General features: G+C 31.0%; 1 protein-coding gene across 1 annotated transcript in view; it reads left to right on the top strand.

Annotated features, from left to right (window-relative positions):
- LOC136989023 (telomerase protein component 1-like) overlaps nt 1-21,376 on the top strand; it is a 241,123-nt gene that overhangs the window by 10,061 nt on the left and 209,686 nt on the right. The window contains exons 3-10 of the mRNA XM_067287049.1: nt 897-1,159; nt 6,741-6,875; nt 12,730-12,906; nt 14,269-14,344; nt 14,445-14,506; nt 16,536-16,672; nt 17,076-17,233; nt 17,313-17,422. Of these exons, the coding sequence (XP_067143150.1) occupies nt 897-1,159; nt 6,741-6,875; nt 12,730-12,906; nt 14,269-14,344; nt 14,445-14,506; nt 16,536-16,672; nt 17,076-17,233; nt 17,313-17,422 (1,118 nt within the window). The remainder of the gene's footprint in view (nt 1-896; nt 1,160-6,740; nt 6,876-12,729; nt 12,907-14,268; nt 14,345-14,444; nt 14,507-16,535; nt 16,673-17,075; nt 17,234-17,312; nt 17,423-21,376) is intronic.

The following is a 21,376-nucleotide window of genomic DNA, read 5'->3' as shown; positions in this document are numbered from 1 at the left end:
TTGAGTACAAGTCTGTTGTTTTAACCCACACTTGAGTCTCTCCTGAAACTACCTCTTTACAAATATCTACTACTGGTAATTGCTTAAATTTAACATAAAGTCTTACTTATTCAGAGAGTATTCTAGCCAATGCAAACAGATTTTTTTTTTCACTCCAAGTCTGATAATCGATTCCATGTAGATTGCTTCTACTGCCCCATGCGGTCACTTCAAACACCGTAACACACACACAAAAAAAAAAATACACACGTTTTGTTGACTCAGGCAACCTCTCACCAGCCAGCAAGAAGAAACAAAAGCCCTGTTGCCAATCTGCATCGCCTTAAATACCGTTCCTCTCTCCTAATGGATTGCCAACCCCTCATACAACACACAATAAAAATTATTGTATATAGCCCAAAAATCTTCAACAGCACACACTAGTAACATATACTGTAATACTGCAGTACTTTTATATACCTTAAAATTGTTTTATCTCGGATGTAAAATATAATATTTAAAGCTTGTTATAAAACAATTACATTTTCTCTGGTTTTAGCTATTTCTGGCAATATATCCATAATTTGATATTATTATATCATCATCCAATAGTTAAACATTGACATTTTTAAAATATTTTTAAAATAAATTTCTTTTGTTTCTATTAATTTATTTTCTGAATATTAATTAAAAGATAAATATTATTTGGCTTCTTAGAAAGTTATTTGATTGTTTAAGTGAAGATTGTAGTAGATATTATATATTTGTCAATTTATAGAATTTAACATATCTAATTTGGATTTCATATATTTTCTGTTGTTCTTTGTGTGTTTTTATTATTTTGTTCTTAAATAAATTTTTAATTCTAATCTTTAGATATCCATTTTGATATAAAGTAAATGCATTTTAATTTTTAGAAGAAACTAGAGATGAAGATAAATGCTTTTCTTTAAAATCTACATCTATGAAAAGAAATTTGTCTCTCACATCCATAGAAGACGATACACACATTTTCACTGAGAAGTATCATTCTTCTAAAATTCACAAAAAAGATGATGATGATTATGAAATGCCAAAATATAAATTTGAGTCATTGTGTTTTGAAAATGTATCTAAAGATGAATTTGTAAAAGAAATATTTATGCTTGATTTAGTAAAAGAAGAAGAAGAAAAATTAAAGGTATGATAATTTTACAATTGTATATTATAAATATAAGTAAATAATAATGTTTTAACACTTTTACGGACAAGGTGTCTATAATTAAAGTTCACATATTCTGAGCAGTATTATAATCAAAATAAATTAGTGATTATTTACTCAATATTATTTACTAACTATACTAATTACTTAGCACTATTGAATGAATAAATTCTAACACTATCTCTCTCAGATTTTGTTTAGAATTTATTTAAAATTTAGCAAAAGCAATGATCATTAGCAATTTTCAATTTCTTAAAGATCATTATCATCATTATTTAATATATTTCAGAATTTGTTGTTTATTAAAGGACACAGTACAGGATATCTCCAGAAAAATTTTTATATTCAATATTTTGAAAAGATATTGAATATAAAATCTTCATTAACATGAACATGTTTAATGCAAATTACTTCTACTATAGCTTCCCAATTTTCTGTCATATTCCATCTGCATTATATTTTTTATTTTTTAAACATAACACATTTAATATGAATTCCATAAACAAACTCACAAAACCCAATAAATTTAAAACACCACACTCATAACACCTTATAAATTTGCAGCCGTGTTTATTCGGTACAAACGAACATTTTAGGTCATATTTAACGACCTTCAGGAAATATCCAAAAAAAAAAAAATCGAACACAACGAAAATCTGCAATAACGAACAAGCATTTGGAACGTTTTTAAAAATATTCTAAAGAGAATTGCGTGCGCCATCTCTACATCGATGCGTATTAAATAACTTCAAGGCTCTGTATCCCTCTGTCAAGCTGGAACCATGCTTCTGTCATCTAAGGGACTTCCTGTTAACCGTGATCAAGTCCCCAGAAAAGAAGAGAAAACAAATACTAGAGATGATGCACCTAACCACATTCTCATCCATCTTTAGCTTTAATGGCATCACTTACACGCAACAGACGGGTGTAGCCCCCTGGCAGGTACTTTATGCGAGATGGTCCTAAGAACGCTGGTGAATGCACTCCTGCCAAAATATGCAACGCAAATCCTAACTTATGCAAGATACATTGATGATGTGGTTGTTTTCTGGAAAGTCAAACCCAACTTACACCAATTCATAACGAACATCAACGATAACAAATTCGGCCTAGAGATCGAACTCGAGCAAGAAAATGATAAGCTTATACATTCTCTAGATTTATCTATACAGCTCGACAGCCAAGGAGCTTTCCGTACTAAGGTATACAGAAAGCCTACTTACAACCCGATCTTTATCCCATGGAACTCGCACGACCCGCCGGCGTACAAGCTCGCAGCATTCAGAGCACTCGTTGCACGAGCACACACACACTGTAGTAGTACCCAAGACAAAAACGAAGAGATAAACTACATCATTAAGCTAGCTAAGAAGAACGGGATCATCAGTCCTAAAGCTTTCACTAGCAAGATTACGACACGCAATAAGGGGCGAAATCTCCGAAATACAGAGGAGTTTACTTTGATGGACTACAGGGCGGAAATGGGCAGCATCTATAGACGTATAGGAACCGCTACAAACAAAGAAATAATATATAAACGGAATTCCACTATATACCAGCTGTTAAGAGCAGATAAAGACGCCATGGACACTAACTCCCTTCCGGGGGTTTACAGAATCCCTATTACGGACACACGGAGGCAGAATAAACTATTTTACATCGGAGCCACCAGAAGATCACTCAAGGAAAGGCTGGCGGAACATCAGAGAAATATAAGAAGCGAACAACCTTGCACAGCATTGGCAACTTACGTCCTGGCAGATCCCCAAGAAGTCCAAGCTGAATGGGCCCAAGCAAGATTAATACAAACAGTTCGCAACATAAAGCACCTCCGTTATACAGAAGCCTGGCATATCTGCAAAGCAAGCCAGAGAGGACAATCTATCAACTTCAGAGAGGCTAGTAAAGTGTCTGCAGCCTGGCGCTCAGGCGATATGTAAACGTCAGAAAAGCGGATAAGCGGAAGCTTACTCAAGGACAGAACCCGTAGTTATTGTCTCTGCACAGCTCCTCTCCTTCCCTATATTCTTTACGCCATTTGGCTTGCACTGTACTTTGTGTTTATATTTTATTTTTAATGTCTCCAAGGAGCATACTACTTTTCATTGTCTGTTATTTATTTATTTATTATTAATTGACAAATTAATTAATTAATTAAATATAATTGCAGAAAAGTAGAAAACCACTTGATGTAATTTGGTGGTTGTTTGGCTATTTGAAATTTCATTTTAAAAGAACTAATGATGATTAATTTACATAGGAAAATCCTTCTCTTAGTGCAAAATAAAACTTACTTTTTAGAATTTTCTCAATTATTGAGCATACAAGTTGGAGATTTCAAGGGATTTGTATTGCTTAAAAGTACATCAATATATGATAAGGGAAAAGACTATTTTGGCTGAAGATAGCTGTTTTTGGATTTTCAGTACATAAAAGACAAATATCAATCTCTGTTCTCTTAATGCAGGTTTGGCAACATTTCTTGTGAGAAGGCTAATTTTTCAAGATTTAAGTAGAACAAATTGTCAAGCAGCAGACACATAAATTAAAAATAGTTGTAATTAGTAATCTTGAGGATTTAAAGAACAAACATAATACATACTATGATCTATATATCTATGGACTATAAAAATCTCATTAAATGTTTTGCTAAGATATAGTAATTCACTATCTGTTTATCTTATCAGTCTAGATATTCTGTATAATTGGAGAGTGATGTCAGGGGAAGAAACTTGTTCAGAAAAGCCTCATATTGTCAACCTGTTTTAAAGTATGAATCTCTTCAGCCACAGAAAAGGGATTGGAAATCAATTTATTTTTTAGTTATTGCTAGGGTTGCTAGATTGGGTGATTTTTCTTAAGAAAATTTTTGTATTCTGCACAATTTATTAATATATACAGGGTGGGCCAGCGAAAACGAAACGGCAGAGTGTTCGTGTTCGTCCAAGCAAAGCGCTCGGACAGGTCGATTTTACTCTCGAGGGGACATCTTTTGCAATAAAGTTTTTGCGATTTTGAATACAACAGACGACAAAAAATTTTAAAAACTCATTTATTTTGTAATAACTAAACAAGCATTTATTTCGAAAAAAATGTTTGTTTAGTTAATATTCAGAATCGCAAAAACTTTATTGCAAAAGATGTCCCCTCGAGAGTAAAATCGACCTGTCCGAGCGCTTTGCTTGGACGAACACGAACACACTGCCGTTTCGTTTTCGCTGGCCCACCCTGTATATTAATGCCTTTAGAAAAAAATTAGATTTGAAAAAACTGGAAAATATTTTGAATGAAGTGGATGATAGGACTAGTTAACAAAAGCAGAAATGGAAATATTGTACTTTTCACTATCTTGTTTTTTTTATCAACAATTAAAGAATTGTGGGGGGAACTGAAGTTGCTTAGATGAGTAAACCTGTTTGAACTTGAAAACCATGCAAACAATAAAAAATGAAGAAATACATTGTAGTAGATTTTTTTAAATGTTGTTGCAATTTTGTGGCTAATCATCTCTAAGTTGTAGAGAAGCCAAAATTTTTATGTATTCTAATTTTTATTATAATTTTAAGCAAATGATATACTTTTAACACACACTTTTAGCAACAACAATTTTTGGTTAGTGACTATTAAAATGTATGGCTTTGTAATTATTGGCATATTGACATTGATTTTATCAATAAATCAAACGTATTTAAGAAATATGTTAATTCAAATTTATTTTAAATTTCTTTAATGTTTATACCAGGGGTGGCCAACTTTTTGCATACCATGCACCAATTTTTTTGACAGACTAGTTCAGATGCATCATATAACTTGAACACTTTTTATACCATTTTACGTTCATTGTTAGGGGTTGATAAATAGAGATAAGAATAAATCTGCTTCGCTTAGGGGAGAAAAAGGAATAACTTAATCACACAGTTAAATTAATTAATTTATGCCAATTTATTGAAGCACCAATTTACAATGATGATCTGTACTAGAGGGTGATCGCTTCATGATGGTGCTGTAGCTGCCAGGACACCACCAGGGCTCACTCAGAGCTATGTTGCCAGATGTTTTTAGTGTTTGTAACCAAAAATTTTTAAAAAGTAGCCCAAAAGTAGCTAACCCCTAAAAAATTCTTTTAATAACCCAAGATTTGTCGATAAATTAAATTAATTAAAAAATTAAATAAAATTAAAAAACCATTCAAATTAATTAAATTAAATAAAATTAAAAAAACCATTCATGATTTTCCGGCAATAACTTTAATCACAATAAATGTTTTCGGCCATTTACAAGCCTGTAAACTGATTGGAAATAAAGATCGCAAGACTCAAAATACATGCATACACTGTAATTTACTATGTGGAGAACACTCGTTTTATCTGCAAAGTAGATTGCAACGAATTGTGTAACAAACGAACTTGCCAAGACAGACTATAAAAAATTAATTTTTCTAATTGCAAAGAAGCCAAATCTGGCAATGTTGCTCAGAACTGACTGAAGCACCACTTGTAATCATCCAATGTGCCACATTTTGGCCACTGTTCGTTTACACTTTTATGTTTCCCTAAATCTACTTTTTATGTTATCTAAGAAGTAATTGTTTCCAAATTAGTCATTTAAGAGTTGCTGATTAATCTGTTATGAGTTTTTCTGAATATTAGTAATATACTAATTATTTTTTATCAATTTCCATTATTATTTGGTCATATATAATTCTCTGACTTGACTGTAAAAATTAAATATTTTCCATTAAATGTTATACTATTCTTGTACATACAAATTGCTCAGGTATTACATTTTTTTAAATATTTATCTTCTGCATATTTCAGTCTGAAATTGCTGGTAACAATTCTGCACTACAGTCAAACTGTGAAAAAACTTTGTTTAGATGTATTGCATGTCCAATCTTCTATCAGAATTGTTTGTTGCAAACCAAGAGTTATTTCATCATTATTGCCACTGATATTTAGTGTCTCTTCAACTTTTATCAAAATGTGCATTTTATTTATCATTTTAATGTTTCTGTTCATTGAAGGATATTTAGGATACTGTTCTGTTTTTGTAGAAATTTTCTCTTTTTTAAAATGACAAAAAACACATAAGCTTTATTAAAAATTTTCAAATAAAAGTTTTATTAAATAATATACAAAAAAATAATAGAGTATAAGAGACAAAAATAACTTTTTGTAACTCATACAATTTTTTTTCTCACAAAAAAATTAAGTCTTTTGACATTTTCCATTATTTAATTTTCTAAGGTTTTGGAAAAATTCAAAGAACACATTTAGTGTTTTAGTGCTTATTGAATACAACGGAAATTGTATGCATAGTTATGTAAGAATAAGTGATTCAGTACTAGCTCTTGTATATGTCTTAATATTTTCCTATATATTTATGACAATATCTAGAAATGTATTTAGGTATAGCAGGAATAAAATTAGTCTGGAGATTTTTTATTCAGATCTAGCATCAAATCAAATTTTTCAAATAAATCAATAAAAAAATAACTTATTATTTAGAGTAAAATTAAACTTACAAAAGTAATGCTTATTCTATATTTACTTACTTTCAGATGACATTTTTATCATTGGTTAGTACTTCTTTATTATATTCACCAAAATTCCAAAATAGTGACGATACATTTCGTCAGTTGCTTTTAAAGAGTGCTGAAGAAGTTGCAAATCAATATCCTGAATTTATTTTGAAGGTATGTTTTTTTATGTTAAAAATTTTTATTTTAGCATATCAAAGTCATAATCATTTTATGTATTATTTTCATGAAGTATCTGCAAATACCTTATTTTAATAATTAATGTATCATCTGGAATCAGCTAAATTATGGTAAATTTTAAGTATAGATTTAAGCTACTTACTTGTGATTTTTATTTTGAAACTACAGTAGAGAGTCGTTAATCCGAACCCCAGTTATCCGAATTGCCGGTTATCCGAACAATTTTCAGTCGGACTGTGTCATGCTGAATCGAACGTTTTTGATACTAGATTAACTTCTAAAGTATAATTTTCATGTTTTTATATTCTTCAATATATTTATTTTGTTTGTACCAAATAAAGAAATAATTTTTAACGATACAATAGCCTCGATTATTATTATAAAAATTTTCCTTAGGCTTAAAATCAATGAAAATTCAACACGAAGCGAGACGCGACGGAGAACAATTTGAACATTGGACAGGTTAATATATTTTTTCGTACATAATCAGTTATCCGAACAAATCACTAATCCAAACAACCCCAGTCCTCAATTGATTCAGATTAACAACTCTCTACTGTATTTCTAATTATAAATTAACACTTTTTTCAATTAATTATTTATTTATTTATAAACATATCGGTTAATAAAATGTTTTGGATTGTATTGAATTTTGATTTCTCACTAAAAAAATTGATTTCTCACTAAAAAACATTAAAAGTGATTTGTTTGAAACAGAAGTTTTTTTTCTATGTTTGCTAATGAATTTTAAACATAGTGCATTACCAATGAATTTCTACATATAAAATAGGGACCTATACTTTTACATTTGAAATATAGTTAATATATTAAAAAACAAAAACCTTAATGTTTCCAGCAATAAAAACTATTTAATAATAACGTTTTCGACTGTTTTAAACAGCCATCATCAGTTAAAACGAACTTAAACAAAAAAGAATGCAGAAAAAATAGAACCCAAGCAATACAAATATTTAAAATTCAAAAATAATTCCAAAGTAAAAATGCCGTCGTATATTAGAAGCTAACAAAACTGCGCATGCGCTAAATATCATAGTAAACCTCGCTTGATTAATAATACATTTATAACAACTTGGGATAACATCACTCCTCCAAAGTGTCTTTTTGAAGCTCTAAAATATGGCCCACTCTTTGCTCCTACTACTGTACCAAGGCCTGAGAATATTATTCCAAATGTTGAATTAATTATTAAGGATATGAATGCTACCAGGCAAGATTACATCAGATGGAAAGCAAGGTTTAGCTCCACAAATGAAAGAAAGTTTAAGTTAGAAGCAAGACGATTCCACAACTGCATTGAAATGTCAAGGCAATGGCTACAAATGAATGATATAGTACTTATTAAAGCGGATAAATCTAAAGGTGTTGTCCTTATTAAACGTGACTCGTATAACCATAAATTACATGAATACATCAGAACCACCGAATGTCAACATGCTCCCAACAAATACATGGAATCGCTGCAACAAAGAGTCAAGAAATTCTCTTTAACCCCGTTGGCTCGTATTTTGCGTATGCATAATTCAGTTTTACAGGCTCCAAAAATGTCTAGAATTTTCGCCTTTGGTAAAACGCACAAGCCTGGTTACCAAATACGCCCGGTAATAGAGAAGTGCAGATTTCCTACATTTGCCATTGAGAAGCAGCTTGTCAAGTTTATCCGGCCAAAGATTCAAGAATACTCCTATGCTATACAAAACGCAGTGCAACTAGTGGAAAAGCTCAACAACATTACACTCAAGGATAAGGAATATATGACGGTAATGGATTTTAAGTCCTTGTTTCCGTCTATAAGACTGCCGCCGTGTTTTTGTGAACTGAGGGACTTTCTTTTTGCTAATATAGATAATGCAGCGAAATACCATTCCAGCATTTTGGAACTTGCAAATTTAATTTGTTACACATCGCTTTTTCGAATTTGAAGATGAAACATATTTGCAAGAAAGAGGGGTGCCTATGGGGAGCCCTATGTCCTCTATTTTATGTGAGCTTGTATTACGTCGCTTGGAAAACAAAGTCATACCCTTCTTTCAACATCAAATCGTTTTATATACAAGATATGTTGATGATGTTTTCATCCTTTGGAAAAATGATAGTAGCGCTCTGCATTTCCTTCAAGAAATCAACAAAAACCCATATGGTTTGACTTTAGCGCTGGACCAAGAAAGTGCTTCTAATGTAAATTTCCTTGATCTTTCAATCACATGCAAGGAGGGTCAAATATGGACGGACGTTTATAGAAAACCCAGCTATCAGCCCATTATTATACCAAAAAATTCTTTCGATCCGATGAATTTTAAATATGCAGCTTTTCATGCCTGGATCAAACGTGCTCACACACATTGCACCAGTGTTATTGACACCTACAAGGAATTAAGTTACATCCGCACTACAGTATTACAACACGGATATCGGAGTAAGGAGATTGATGGGCTTATCGACAAATTTCGGAAGGCAAAAAATCGGCAGCTTCCTCCTATGAATCAAGGAAGAAAAGTAATTCTCAATTATTTTCCATTCTTGCACACGATGATTAAGAAAGTAGCCAGAAATAACAACATAAGATTGTTGTATCGATGTAATCCTACAATATATCGATTATTGAGAAACGACAAGAAGAAAGAAAACCAGAGTTTTAAGACGGGGGTATATTCTATACCTTTAAAAGATCGCCGGTTTAATACAGATCTGGTATACGTTGGTGCAACTATGAGACATTTAAAGCAGAGGCTTAAGGAGCATAGATACTCCATCAATAAGAGCTTGGATACTACTGTGCTAGCAGCTTTCGCTAAGCATCAAGATGTCGACGTTCATTGGGACAAAGCGTCTATTATTAGGGCCACGACCAACAAACAAATGCTGAAACATCTAGAAAAGCTGGAAATCTACAAAGCCCACGTTAACACGGGTTGCATTAACCATAGGGACGCAGATGGTTTATCCACGGCATGGAAGTCGTTTTACCGAAATGCATAACGTTCTTTCTTGTAATAGAAATATTTTTGCGGCAGTATTTTTTGTTATTTGTTTTTATTTTTATTCTTACTACGATATTTAGCGCATGCACAGTTTTGTTAGTTTCTAATATACGACGGCATTTTTACTTTGGAATTATTTTTGAATTTTAAATATTTGTATTGCTTGGTTCTATTTTTCTGCATTCTTTTTTGTTTAAGTTCGTTTTAACTGATGATGGCTGTTTAAAACAGTCGAAAACGTTATTATTAAATAGTTTTTATTGCTGGAAACATTAAGGTTTTTGTTTTTTAATAGTTTATTTTTCCAGTAGCTGATTTACTTATAGTTAATATAAACTATGATCAAAGTTTAACTTGCAAATTTACAAATAATGCTTTATAAATTCAATTTTTCATGAATCAGAATGATAGCATTTTTTATTTTATGTATAAAAAACTGTTGTCTAAATTGATATTAAACCTAACTTATCTATATCAATCTACTTAAAGTCATCTATTGTTTTTCTTTCTTTTATGAAGGTAACCCTCATATAATGCAAGTAGTTAGGTTCCACAAAAATGTCTTGTTATAAAAATTGCATTATTTGAGACTCGCATTACATACAAAATGAGTTTACATTCCAAAATGATTTTTTTAATGTAAATTTTATCTATCATGTAAGAAAAAATAGTTTTATTTATTTCAGAAAATTTCATTTAACAAAACATGAATTGCAAAACAAACACAAACTTATTAAAATTTAAAACATAATTTTAATCACTTAGAATTGATATGGACTTACTGTATGTCTTTAACTAACTTGTCAACACTTATTATCTAATTGAATGCTATTTTCAAGAACACAGCTGAAAAAGATGATTATAAGCAGCATGCAACTTACATACAAAATGCCAAAGGGAATTTCTAGTATATAAATTACATACTTGTTAGCACAGAATAATAATTTACATTTTTTTAATAAGATTGCCATGCAAAATAAAAAGTTTTCATCATTGTAGAGAGAAGCTTTCACCATGTAGGGGAAAAATTGTATAATCTACATTGGAAGTATGTTGTAATTGAAAGAACATTTAATAGAATAAGGTAAACAGATGATTTCATATGGACTCGTATCTAAATTGCATTGTACAAGGATTGCTACAATTTGTGAACCACGTTATATTGAAACCACATTATATGAAGATTAGCAGTACTGACTCAGTACAAAGATTATATGCAATGTACTGAAACAGTAAGATAGGGACGACACTTTTCACCATAGAATATCCAAATTATTTCTGAGGACCAAATTTCATTTAAATTAAAATCTTTATTATTAGGCTGCAATTCAAATTGCAGACCTATTCATTCTCACTGTTGTCTGTCCATCTGTCATTCATTAACCTTGAAGACAGAGCTAGACAAAAATTAACACCTGATATGGGCTGGAGCTCCCAATTAACTATATATGAACTTCCAGCCTGGACCAGAAATCTCTATATAGTTAATTGCTATAGTTAAGTATATACGAGTAGTATATAATCACATGACTTTTAATCAAGACCAGAATTTTCATGATTTTTTTATAATTTATGATTAAAAACTGCAGCTTGGCATTGTGGCAGTCACAATAATATACATTCAATGTTTATTACAATAAACCAAGACCAAATTCTGTAATCAAATTAACTTAAAGCCTGATAATGAATCTAGTATTATAACCTGGCTAATTAAATACAGTGATATTATATAATTTGGGTAAAGATAGATGATTAAGTTGCCGTCTTGTACTAAATTTAATAATTAAATTGAATTAATTAATTTGTAGAATATTTTGGAAGAAAGAATATGAACAAAATTTCTGTTTCTTGGTGTCAATTAGCAGTTTTTTTGAAATCTTTTAGTTTTAAATCCTTTTCATTTTTTTTTCATTATCTGATAGTATTTTTGTGTGTACTTTTAATAAAACTGCTAATTGATTATGAAGAAAATTTCAGTTTTTTGGTTATCAATTAGCAGTTTTATTAAAAGTACACACAAAAATACTATCAGATAATGGAAAAAAATGAAAAGGATTTAAAACTAAAAGATTTCAAAAAACTGCTAATTGATAACCAAAAAACTGAAATTTTGTTCAGATTCTTAAAATTATAATGGTGTATATTGATAACATACTACAAGTTGTATTCTAGAAGAAATTCTGTAAAGGTTTCTAAGGTCTTTGTATAGCAACCTTTACAGAATTTCTTCAACCTTTACAGTACAGACATATGTATGTCTTGTACTGTACAAGACATACATGACAATATTTTGTTTGTACAACTTGTACAAACAAAATATTGTTATTTGCAGCACTAAAAGTACCATAGTAGTAAGATTTTGCACTAATTATTTATGGAAATGCTTTTCTCATCTTCATATGGAATGTTTGGAATATATTATTTAATGTATTCCAAAGTATCACCGTACCAAATTTTGTTACATTTGGATTGCTAAGTTACAATCAGTGTTTGCTTGCTTGTTTGTGTGTGCAGAAATTTTTAAATTTTTGTAAGTTGTAAAAATAGCCTAAAATATTTGACCTAGATCAGTGGTTTCCAAAGTGTGCACCCTAGGGTGCCGTGTCTTCCTCACAGGGGTACCATGAAATGTTATGAAATTTTTATAATATTAGAATTTAATGTACTTGTTAGAATTTGACATAGGGTGCCTTGGGAAAATCTGCATTTAACAAAGATGCCTAGAATCAAAAAAGTTTGGAAACCACTGGCCTAGATAGTTAACTTAAAAATAATTTTTCTGGTTTATTTATGAGTAAGTTAAAAATATATTATTATTTTAATTTGTTTAGGTTGCTCTTTACACTAGGAAAGAACTAAATATAAGAACAACAGCTAACTTCCTGTTGGCTTATGCTTCCTTTCACAAGAATTGCCGACCATTTTTAAAAAAGTATTTTAAAGAATCAATATGTTTACCTACTGATTGGATGGCGGTTGCAGAAATATATAAGACATTATTAGAAAAGGTAATAATTAAGAAGTTTTAAAATTTTCAAGACTAATATAAGTTAAAAAGAACAACATACAATAAAACTTCTTATTTGTGACTGTTCTTGGGGGAAATCAAGTGGTCATATAGTGGTTGTATATATGGGCACAAAATAGTTTGTCATTTATAATCTTTATTTCAACATACTGTATTACAGAATTTACAAAGACAAGAATGTTTATTCAAAATTTAAGATTTTTTAAGCAAGTAAACAACAGACTTTTAATAGTAGTCTGTTTTGTTAGTGATAAAGTTAGTTTTATCAAAATTTTTTTGAATGTTACTAATAGCTTGATTTTAGAAAATTAACCAATTTCAAATATCAAAGATGCTCACAATGTCTTCATAGATGTTTTAATATATTCAAAATAATGTAATTTGATGTAAGGCTTTTGAATACAGTCAAATGTTAGTTATTAAAGGATTTGTTGGAATTTATGATTGTTTACAGATCTGTTAATAATCAAGGAAGTGGAAAAACTGGATAGATTCAAATAAACCAATAAACTAAACCTTGGTAAATCCAGCTAAAAATTTATTGAAATAATAACGTTCTTAATCAGATTTCATTGATCAATTTCAGTTACAAACTTTTCAAATTCTTAATTACAAATTCAAAATAACAAAGTCAGGAATATAGTATTTCAATTTAATCCAATGATTTTTAAGATGCTGAGGAATGATGATAAAAACCACATGATTAGGACTTCCCCACTGGGATTTACTCCAATGGTCAATGACCATTGTTTCAATTCAAAGCTAGTTTACATAGTGGCTACTCTTTGTAATTTACAGCAGAGGGTCAAAGAACATTAATACACAGCTAGAAAAAACCTCAGTAACATGGTACTAGCAGCTTATTCAGAGAACAATGATGTGTACATTCAATGGGATCAAGCCAAAATTATTAGGCCCACTTTTAACTTACACAACATTGGATTTATGAAAAAATTAGGAATATATAAACCACACGAAAGGTCACACTGCATCAATCATTGGGATGCGGAAAACCTTTCAAATGCTTTGTGGGCAATTTATGAAATATAATTTTGTAAGTCAGAAAAGAAAGGAAATTCGAATTTTCGTGTACTCACTCACAGTACAATTAAGTAAGAACGTGCACTTTATTTATTAACATCCAGTTTTGAGTAGTTGAATATAAAAGGGGAAATAATGCTAAGGAGAAATATATTTAGTTAAGTAAACAAAATTAACTTATTTCTTTTATAAAATCTGTTTTGTAAAATTATAATAAATCTGTTCAAAATGTATTTTCTAAATATAACAAAATGCATTAATTGTCATGTTAAAATTTATTAAAATTAAATATATTAATTAGGATTCACCAGTTCTTCCTGCTTCTTTAAGAAGAGTTATGATTGATACTTTTACAAAATTTGATGAATATCAATTAGGTGATTTTATATATATTTTTTTCATTAATATTATTTTATATGTTCATAAATAATTTAAATTTATGTATAATGATACTAAATTATTTTATTATTTTAATAGCAAAATATAATCGTGATAAAAGTAAAAGAAAACGAAAGAAACCAATAAATAAAAATGAAAAGGTTTGTATTTTATCTTAGTATATATAATCAAAATATATTATAATTTTACTGTGTTTTAGATATTTGTTATTATTTTGCATATAGTTTTTTACTTGCTGTAATAGTTAGAAAATATATATATATATATATATATATATATAAGAATGGACATGTTTGTGCCTATATTTCACTCTGCAGCCAAAACTACACATCACACATGAATGGTGTTTGTGTGTGGTAGTAGCCCCAAGTCTCCCATCGTGCACTATGGTGGTTGTGTCTCGATAGCTGTAAGGGTGTGGGAGATATGGGGGTTGAAAGTGGTTGACTTTGAAAATGTGTGACGCTTCAATGAGAATGTTCCAGTTTTTTTCTAGAAAGTTCCAAAACCTAGAGGTGAAATTTGGTACACAGTTAGGGTACGTCATGAAAATGCACACTAAGAAGGGATTTTTCACAATTCCCCTGCGGGGGAGAGGGAGAGCATTAAGTCTTAACCTAAAGAATGGCTTCTACAGTACTATTTTAGATGCGATTTTTTGTTTTTAATTATGTTTAGTCTTCATTGAGTACTTAGGGGTATTTTAAATTGATAACATTTCAGACATTGTTATAAATATTTTTTATATATTTCAAGTTTTTAACCAAATATTTGAACCGTTTTAAATTCAAATTTCTTTTTACATATTGGTTTGATTATAGAATGATTGTAAATGTTCCAGAAAATTTATCAAATTAAAACAGTTTGTTTGATTCTCAGCAATTCTCATCATTCTCAGCGGTAGGTGTTAAATAACAATTACTATGGTTGTTGAAATACTGAATGTAAATAGGGTTTGCTTGCAAGATCTGCATGAGCGAAGCCACGGGTAACAGCTAGTTAAGTTTATATTTAAAACTGAATTTTGAAATAAGATAAATGTAAATATAATGAAACAAATAATCTACTGTTGTATAATATTTGTTTAGAATGTGTAATAACTCGGGTGGATGCAGGAATTTCATTTAGGGGGTGACCTTCATATCAATATTGATATCCTTTGTACTGTAGTTCCATTATGGAAAACTTTTCTACATTTCTAATTTCATTTAATCACAAATAAAATATCAAATGAATGTAAATGCACACATTGTCTCGCAAAAATTACTGGCATTTTAAACTATAAGGAAAATTCTTGTAAAATCAACATAATTTCTTCACATAAAGCTGGGCAATAAGGAACCTTTTTTGCCAATTCTTGAGAGTTGAATCCACTCTCCATCGATTACACTTATGAGTTTCTCTGAATTCTGATTTCCGAATAATCATCTGTTTTCATGTGGGAATAGATTAAAACTTATATCGGGTTCCCATGTGATTTTGGAATTTCAATCTGGAATTCAATCCAATTCATCTTTACTCCTGACAATATACAAGAACTATTCAAATGACCCAGATAAAATACTTATGTTTTTAAATACAAGAGGGTAAGTATCCGGTAAAAAATGCAAATACACGGTTTACAAAAATTATTTGCAAAAATGCTAAGAATCTTTGCTCGTGCGTATAGGACAACCTAGGAATTTGAAGCTGTGATAAATGAATAAAAACCTCATCTTATATGTGAGTAAATATGGTAATGTAATGTATGTATAGTTAATTTTCATTTAACAAATGCTGCAAATTACCAAAACATTGAATATTTCTTATGATTTGACATTCTTTTGCAGTTTATTTTTTTAATATGCAAATCTTGATGTAATTTAATAAAAAAAATCTTGAATATAATTCTGGACATTTTAAATATTAGTAATCTATAGTAATAAAAATCAGAATTTTAGACAGACAAGCTGCAGTTTGGCCACCATGGTTCATAATGTAATATTAAAACAGAAATATTTAAAATGATTTGTATTTTCTAAAATGAAAGTTTTTCATAAGTTAAAATTTTTATTTTATTTATTAGAAAAAAATTTTGCATATTAGATAAAAAAAAATTGAGCTTTTATATATTTAAATTTTTATAAAGTAATAATAAAAGTATAAGTAAATTTAAAATTTTCATAATAGGTTTTACTTCAAACCAAAATTGTTCCAGATGAAGCTGAGATTAATATAAACAAGCAGTCATACACATTAAAAAGATTAATACGATTGCTTCATATTACAAAACCTGTGGAATATGTTATGTGTCTCATAGGAAAAAAGTATGACTTATTGCTATCTTATTGAATATTAGCTGTTTAAACTTATTATTATTACATTACATAAGAAAGTGTGTTAAATTAAATCAAGAAGGCAAAAAATAATTTATTACATATAAAATTGATAAGTTTTGCTAAATAATTTTCTCAAATTTAATTTTCTGATAAATTGTATAGTTAATTTACATTTATGTATTTGTTTCTAAGTAATAAACCTTAACAAATATTAAAATTTTGTATATTTTTACTAGATGTGCAATAAGCAATTAGATAAAGAATAATACTTATTAAGTACTTATTGTATTTAAATTTTGTCATATTAATTACAAATTTATATTTAAGTTTATAACTTTAAAGATTTATAGTTGGATAACAAATTTTTATTTTTATATATTACATTTGACAGGTACCCTTCTGATTTGGAATCTTTCAATAAGAGCAATCTTCCTGGAATTTGGGATGAAACTAAGGCAGGAAAAAGAATGAAATTACCAGTCCCTGAAACTTGGGAAACAAAATTGTCTACCAAAGGAAACAAAGCTTCTGTATGGCAAAATTTGTTAGGTGTACATTGCATATATTTATTATAAAATTTTAAATAAATTATTTTTATCATTATTAACTTTCATTTCTTTTATAATAGATCAAAAGAAATTACCATACATGGCAATGCTTAGAAATTTAAGAAATTTAATAGTTACTGGGATTTCAAAAAAGCATCATCAACAAGTAATAAACACTATTTCTTCTGAGGTAAGTATTGCAATTTAGAAGAAAGCATTCTTTTTTATAAAGATTCTGGAGTATGTTTTCAAAATTTTTCTAAGATATTATCAAGGATTAAAATAATTTTGATGATTATGATCAAATCTTCAAGATACGGTCAAAGGATAAAATCCTTTTCTGAAACTTTCAAATCAAAACTTGTAATTTTAAATAAATTTACTTATATTTTATCTCAAAATAAGCATTCTGAGCTTCTGTACCCTTTCTTCAATGATTTTTCTTCAATTCAGGAAATAATTTGAAAACTCAGCTTCTTTCAGGAATTGTAAAATTTTCTTTCATTCATCATATATGACTTTCATGAACTCAAACCATTTCCTTTTATTTTCAACTTTGGGTAAAAGTTGGAAGACTGTCTAAGATGGAAAAGCCTTACTTAAGTTGGAGGTTTTACTGCATACTGCAGTACAACTACCTTTACAGTGCAGTAAGTTTATTTTGCTAACATTTTCAGTCTTCTTAATTGACCTTCTTCAAGAAATTTACAATTTAAAACAAACAAAAAAAAGCCATAATGTATTGTAGAATTACTTAATTTGCAGTGATGTGTTGTTCATGGAAGCTGTGGAAGTGCCACTTCCCTTGTATTTTCTAAAATTATAAATACATATTGTGCGATTATTTTCATATTTTAACATACTTTTGAATTACTTAAAATTAATATTTTATTATAATCGCATTATGTGGCTTTTACATACTTTGATGGAATCAATGACAAGCGATTTTTATAATAAAGTAATTAACGACTTTGCAGAAAAAATTGCCGAATAGAGTTAGTTCAGAAAAAATAATAAAAACAAGTTTTTACATCTATTTCGTGTCAATTATCTATTTTAGAATTAAAATAAATAAACCATTTATTTATTTATTTATTTATTTTTTTAATTTTTAAAAATAAGCCAGGATGATGTGATACAATAAAGAAAAAATATATTTCTCTTTGCAGACAATACATACATAATGTGTCTTTACACTGTATGTCCTTTCTCACGCAGTTGAGGGCTAAGACAATTCCACGGCGGAGTTGACCTTTTATTTCAGGCTTACATTTGAAGGCGGACGAGAAGCCTCAAATAAAAGGTCGACTCTGCCGTGGAATAGTGCCATCAAACAGACATGTAAGGAATTTAGTAATATTGTTTGTGGGACAGAACAGAAGACACTGTATAGTGATATTGTCAAAGGGGGGGGGGTAAACATTCCTAAACCAAAATCAAATAATCTGCGTAGCACACTACTAGTTTATCCAAAGGACAGTAACACTGGGTCGGAGGACATAAAAAGTATAATAAAAGAAAAAATCGATCCTATACAGTTAAGGGTGGGAATCAGTGGCTTCAGGAGAATTGATAGAGGTGGGATAGCCATTGATGTCAGTAAAGGGAGTGAATTACAAGTTCTTGAAAATGCGCTTAAGGTAAAGGCCCCCACCCTCAAAACAATCATACCAAACAAAAGGAGTCCGAAAGTGGTGATTAGACAGGTGTCGAAACACTTGGACAAAGCTGAAATAGCAAACTGTGTTTTTGATCAGAATGAAATGATTCAGTCAAATATCAATAGAGAAAGATTTATCGAGGAGCTTGGGCTGTGCTTCGCGTTTGGTGGTGGTAAGAATGACAGTCAACTGGGTAGCTGATGTCTCACCTGAAATACTAAAAATATTTACCACACTAAAGAAGATTAATATAGAATGGGCAAGATGCCCAACAGAAGAACACTATTCAATCATACAGTGTTATAGATGCTGCCGGTTCGGCCATACCAGCAAAACCTGCAAGGAGTTAGAGGAAACCTGCAGCCATTGCGCGGGCAAACACAGATATAGAGATTGCTCTGAAAGAAACCATAGCCCGAAATGTCATAACTGCATTATACAAAAGGAGAGAAACAACGCACATAATGCATTAGATAGGTGTTGTCCATCATATCGACGCATCAGGAACCTAATAATGTCTAGAACTGACTATGGGGAGTAGTTACAATGGATTTAAATTTCTGCAGCTTAATTTACAAAGATCTATAAGTGCTATTTCTTCACTCAGCGTCGATATTACCAACTACGATATTGTTCTTCTACAGGAACCTTATTGTATTAATAACAAGGTTGCCTGCATTCCACACAGACATCTTGTCCTTCAGGACTCTGTGAATTCCCCGTGGGCTGCTATCGTTATTCCAAATAACAGTGTCGCCGTGTTTCATCATCGGCAGTTTACCACTGAAAACATAGTATGTATAGAAACACAATTGGATGATCACAGTCTGATCGTCGTTAGCGTGTATGCACCAAAAAAGAAAGATATCAACAATGAATTGAAAATTTTACAGAATATTAAGGAATACTTTAAAGACAGCTACCTAGTTATCGCTGGGGACTTTAATGCCCACTCACCCACATGGGGGGGCGAGAACTTGGATCAAAGGGGTGAGGCTGTGGAGGATTTCTTGGCCGGTAACAACCTTATTAGTGTCAATGATCCGGAATCTATACCTACTTTTGAGGGACCAAATGGGAAGTCATGGATCGATATCACCTGTTCTTCGCCCGATATTCTGAACAGAATCCATGATTGGCAAGTCATAGCAGATACTCTCTCTGATCATAATTCCATTACATTCCAAATCTACAGTACAACTGGGAAAATACCTTTTAATAGCAACAAGGTTTACAATACTAAGAATGCAGACTGGGACCATTTCTTTCGATATTTGGATGACGGTATTGACCTTTTGCCCGAGATAATGGACAGGGACTCGGCAGTGAAATATATTGACACTCAAATTAATTTAATCGCTGAAGCCTGTGATGAGTGCTTCACGCTTAGGAGACCTTCTAAAAATGGTGTCCCCTGGTGGAACGAAGAACTGGCTGAAATGAGGAAAATTAACAGACAACATAGAAAAAATTACCAAAACTGTAGGAGTGAGGAAAGAGACAGCTTAAAATCACGCTATTTGGAATACCAAGCCATCTACAAACAGGCTATCAAGAAAGCTAAAATTCTATCATGGAGAGAATTTTGCTCGTCGGCGTCTACAGATCCATGGGGATTCATTTACAAGAGTTGTGCTTCCAAACTGAAGACTGCTACTTGTCTCACAGGACTTTGCGGAATAGATGGCAAAGAGGCAAACATGGAAGATACCATTGATCTTTTACTACATACCCTGCGCCCTGAGGACATTGTTTCAGAGGACAGCACAACACAGCAAATCATAAGGAATCAAACTGCAACTTTTCTTCAGGGCCCTTGTCCACCACCCTTTACGGCACTGGAAGTTAACGAGGCAATTAAAAGACTAGCACCACGTAAGGCCCCAGGCCTCGATGGAATTTCGGCAGATATTGTAAAGCAAATATGGGAACATCGACCAAAAATTTTTCTGGTTATCTATAATTATTGCCTTCAGTACAATATCTTTCCAACGGCCTGGAAGAGGGCAAGACTTGTACTCATTCCTAAAGTCAGAGACACGCCTGTTGCTTCACCACATGATTACAGGAACATTTCTCTGTTGCCCATTATGGGAAAAGTTTTGGAGAGGTTGATTTTGAACAGGACGGTTTGGTTTATTGATAAAAATAAATATCTTCATGAGCAACAATACGGATTCCGCAATGGTTATGATACTACAGACGCTATTCTATCAGTAACTACTAAAGTTAAAGAACTGCTAACTACCCACCCCTATGTGTTAGGACTAAGTTTGGATATTGCGGGAGCTTTTAACTCTGCCTGGTGGCCTATGGTACTCCTCAGACTTCAACAAAGTAAGTGCCCAGCTTATATATATAATATATTACGGAGTTACCTGCAGGACCGCACATCTACTCTCTGCGTTGGCTCAAGGACATACACAAGACACATTTCTCGTGGCTGCCCACAGGGCTCAGTATTGGGCCCATTTTTGTGGAAC

Source organism: Centruroides vittatus, unplaced genomic scaffold (assembly GCF_030686945.1).
Source record: "Centruroides vittatus isolate TY-2023 unplaced genomic scaffold, ASM3068694v2 scaffold_435, whole genome shotgun sequence".
Taxonomy (NCBI): Eukaryota; Metazoa; Arthropoda; class Arachnida; order Scorpiones; family Buthidae; genus Centruroides; species Centruroides vittatus.
The sequence above is the reverse complement of the archived record's forward strand: the minus strand, read 5'-3'. Positions and strand labels throughout refer to the sequence as shown.